The sequence below is a fragment of the Sinocyclocheilus grahami genome, unplaced genomic scaffold (genome assembly GCF_001515645.1).
Source record: "Sinocyclocheilus grahami isolate Dianchi unplaced genomic scaffold, SAMN03320097.WGS_v1.1 scaffold601.1, whole genome shotgun sequence".
NCBI classification, from domain to species: domain Eukaryota; kingdom Metazoa; phylum Chordata; class Actinopteri; order Cypriniformes; family Cyprinidae; genus Sinocyclocheilus; species Sinocyclocheilus grahami.
The window spans coordinates 899,126-902,298 of NW_015505780.1; the positions used below are offsets into that span (position 1 = coordinate 899,126).

The 3,173-nt window shown below is 35.8% G+C and overlaps 1 protein-coding gene across 3 annotated transcripts in view; it reads left to right on the plus strand.

Annotated features, from left to right (window-relative positions):
* Positions 1-3,173, plus strand: part of LOC107557422 (equilibrative nucleoside transporter 1-like) — a 22,290-nt gene that overhangs the window by 16,320 nt on the left and 2,797 nt on the right. For all 3 annotated transcript variants that reach the window (XM_016240837.1, XM_016240839.1, XM_016240838.1), the window contains exons 10-11: positions 1,206-1,314; positions 1,800-1,885. In XM_016240837.1, coding sequence (XP_016096323.1) covers positions 1,206-1,314; positions 1,800-1,885 — 195 coding nt within the window. The remainder of the gene's footprint in view (positions 1-1,205; positions 1,315-1,799; positions 1,886-3,173) is intronic.

Genomic DNA, 3,173 nt, shown 5'->3' on the forward strand with positions numbered 1-3,173 from the left:
ATAGCAACAACACTCAGAAGACCTTAGCAACTGCATAGCAACAACACTCAGAACACCTTAGCAACTGTATAGCAACAACACTCAGAACACCTTAGCAACGGCATAGCAACAACACTCAGAACACCTTAGCAACGGCATAGCAACAACACTCAGAACACCTTAGCAACGGCATAGCAACAACACTCAGAACACCTTAGCAACGGCATAGCAACAACACTCAGAACACCTTAGCAACGGCATAGCAACAACACTCAGAACACCTTAGCAACGGCATAGCAACAACACTCAGAACACCTTAGCAACCGCATAGCAACAATACTCAGAACACCTTAGCAACTGCATAGCAACAACACTCAGAACACTTTAGCAACTGCATAGCAACAATACTCAGAACACCTTAGCAACTGCATAGCAACAATACTCAGAACACTTTAGCAACTGCATAGCAACAATACTCAGAACACTATAGCAACTGCATAGCAACAACACTCAGAACACCTTAGCAACTGTATAGCAACAACCACTCATACACTTATTTATCTAACACTCATACTCAGCCTACACCTCAAATTTGCACATAATATACAGTACCTGTACATACAAAAAAACTGTCTATTGTAATATACCTGCACACACAATTGTCAATTTATATATTTTTATTCCTTATTTACTTTTTTACTATTTTTATTATCTGTGTTTTTTGTTCTGTCGCTGTCACTCTGTTACACTGTGGAAGCTTCTGTCACGAAAACAAATTCCTCGTATGTGTAAACATACCTGGCAATAAAGCTCATTCTGATTCTGATTCTGATTCTGAACACCTTAGCAACTGTATAGCAACAATACTCAGAACACCTTAGCAACTGTATAGCAACAACACTCAGAACACCTTAGCAACCGCATAGCAAAAATACTCAGAACACCTTAGCAACTGTATAGCAACAACACTCAGAATACCTTAGCAACTGTATAGCAACAACACTCAGAACACCTTAGCAACTGTATAGCAACAACACTCAGAACACCTTAGCAACGGCATAGCAACAACACTCAGAACACCTTAGCAACCGCATAGCAACAATACTCAGAACACCTTAGCAACTGCATAGCAATACCCTAGCAACCATTCACAACCATTCTCGGGATTGTGTCAGTGAGTTTAGCACAGCTGAAAGTGTGTGTTTTTCTTGTATTTCTCTCGTCAGATCTGGGTTATGGCGTTCTCTGTGTGTTTCGCCTTCACCATCACCATCGGCACGTTTCCCGCCATCACTGTGGATGTTAAATCTACTATTGCTGATGGCGGACAGTGGGGTGAGAGTTCAATGAGTCTGACTCTATACCATTCACAGTCTGATAACGAGTCTGATTATTATGGAAGCTTATTTTATTTTTATTTTTTTGGAATAAAATAAAAAGTGTATATCTCTGCAATTCTGAAAAAGTCTGAATTGTGAGTTAAAAGTTGATTTTTTTTATCCCACAATTCTGACATTTGTTTTTCAATTTGGAATTACAAATTATAAACTCAAGTTAACACCTCGCAACTCTGACTTTGAGATTCTGAGTTTATATCTCGCAATTCTGAGAAAAAAAATTGAAAAAATATTTGTGCAAGCATGAAAACAATGAGATCCAAAATATATTTAGACCATAAATCATCTGCTGCTCTTTATGCATTTACAAACTGTGAAGTTCGTGGTAATATTAAAACGTTGCAATGTTTGAATATGAAGACATTTTGTTTGCGGTTTATATTAAAAGCTCCTATACATAATGGCTAAATTCTCTCTTTTTAGAGCTGTATTTCATCCCAGTGTCTTGTTTCCTGTTATTCAACGTGTTTGATTGGCTGGGTCGCAGTCTGACCGCTGTCTGTATGTGGGTAAGAAACATTATGCAACTTACAAGTACTGTACAAGCTTCTTTTTACCAAACGTGTTGGTTGCAAAGTGTTTGAGTTCATTTCTTTAGTTTTCATTGCAAAGTGTTTATGCATCTTACTTTTAGTATAAAAGACACTTGCTCTGATATTTTCTATCTACGTGCAATTTTTTAAGTGTGGCTAAAGCGTTCAAACACTTGTTACGGTCGCTGTATGTTCATATTGCTGCAGATAGATCTTCCTCTAGGGAGGATCATACAAATATTTGTGTTTATACGTGGATCCTTCAGAACAATAAATCACAAAAACATGCATATATTCACAAAATATATGCGTCTCAGAATCAGCAGGTGGATATTAGTTACTTTGAGAAATGAAATTCAGTGCAGCTGTTTAATGCAAAACACAAATATGACCCTGGAGCACAAAAGCAGTGTTAAGTCGCTGGGGTTTGAACCTGGCTTTATCTAAAGTTCAGATTTATTTTCTGGAAATATATGAAAATAGTGCATATTTAATTAGATAATGCATAATTTGCATAGTATTTCAGAAAACTTGCAAAAATAAACTGTCTTAATGTACTGTGATTAATCAACTGGGGAAGTACTGTTGATATCTATTAGTTAAAATTAAAATCAGTACTGTCTTGCCTTAAGGACTTGTTTAAAAATAACTTTTTACTCAATTTCTCTCTGATCATTTTTTTTAGAGCTCAGCATATCTAGACACATTTATATTCATTATGGAAAATATTTGATTAATTTCCATGACTAGAAATCACACTTATAAAATGTGACCCTGGAGCACAAAAGCAGTGTTAAGTCGCTGGGGTATATTTGTAGCAATAGCCAACAATACATTGTATGGGTCACAATTATAACTTTTTTTTTAAACAAAAATCATTGGGATATTAAGTAAAGATCATGTTCCATGAAGATATTTTGTAAATTTCCTACCATAAATATATCAAAACTTAATGTTTGATTAGTAATATGCATTGCTAAGAACTTCATCTGAACAACTTTAAAGATGATTTTCTCAATATTTAGATTTTTTTGCACCCTCAGATTCCAGATTTTCAAACTGTTGTATCTCGGCCAAATATTGTCCTATCATAACAAAAAATACATCAATGGACAGCTTATTTATTCAGCTTTCAGATGATGTATAAATCTCAATTTCGAAAAATTGACCCTTATGACTGGTTGTGTGGTCCAGGGTCACACATGAGACTCCCATTTCCAGACTCCCATGTGAATCCAGGTTCTTCAAGGAAAATTTTTGAGGG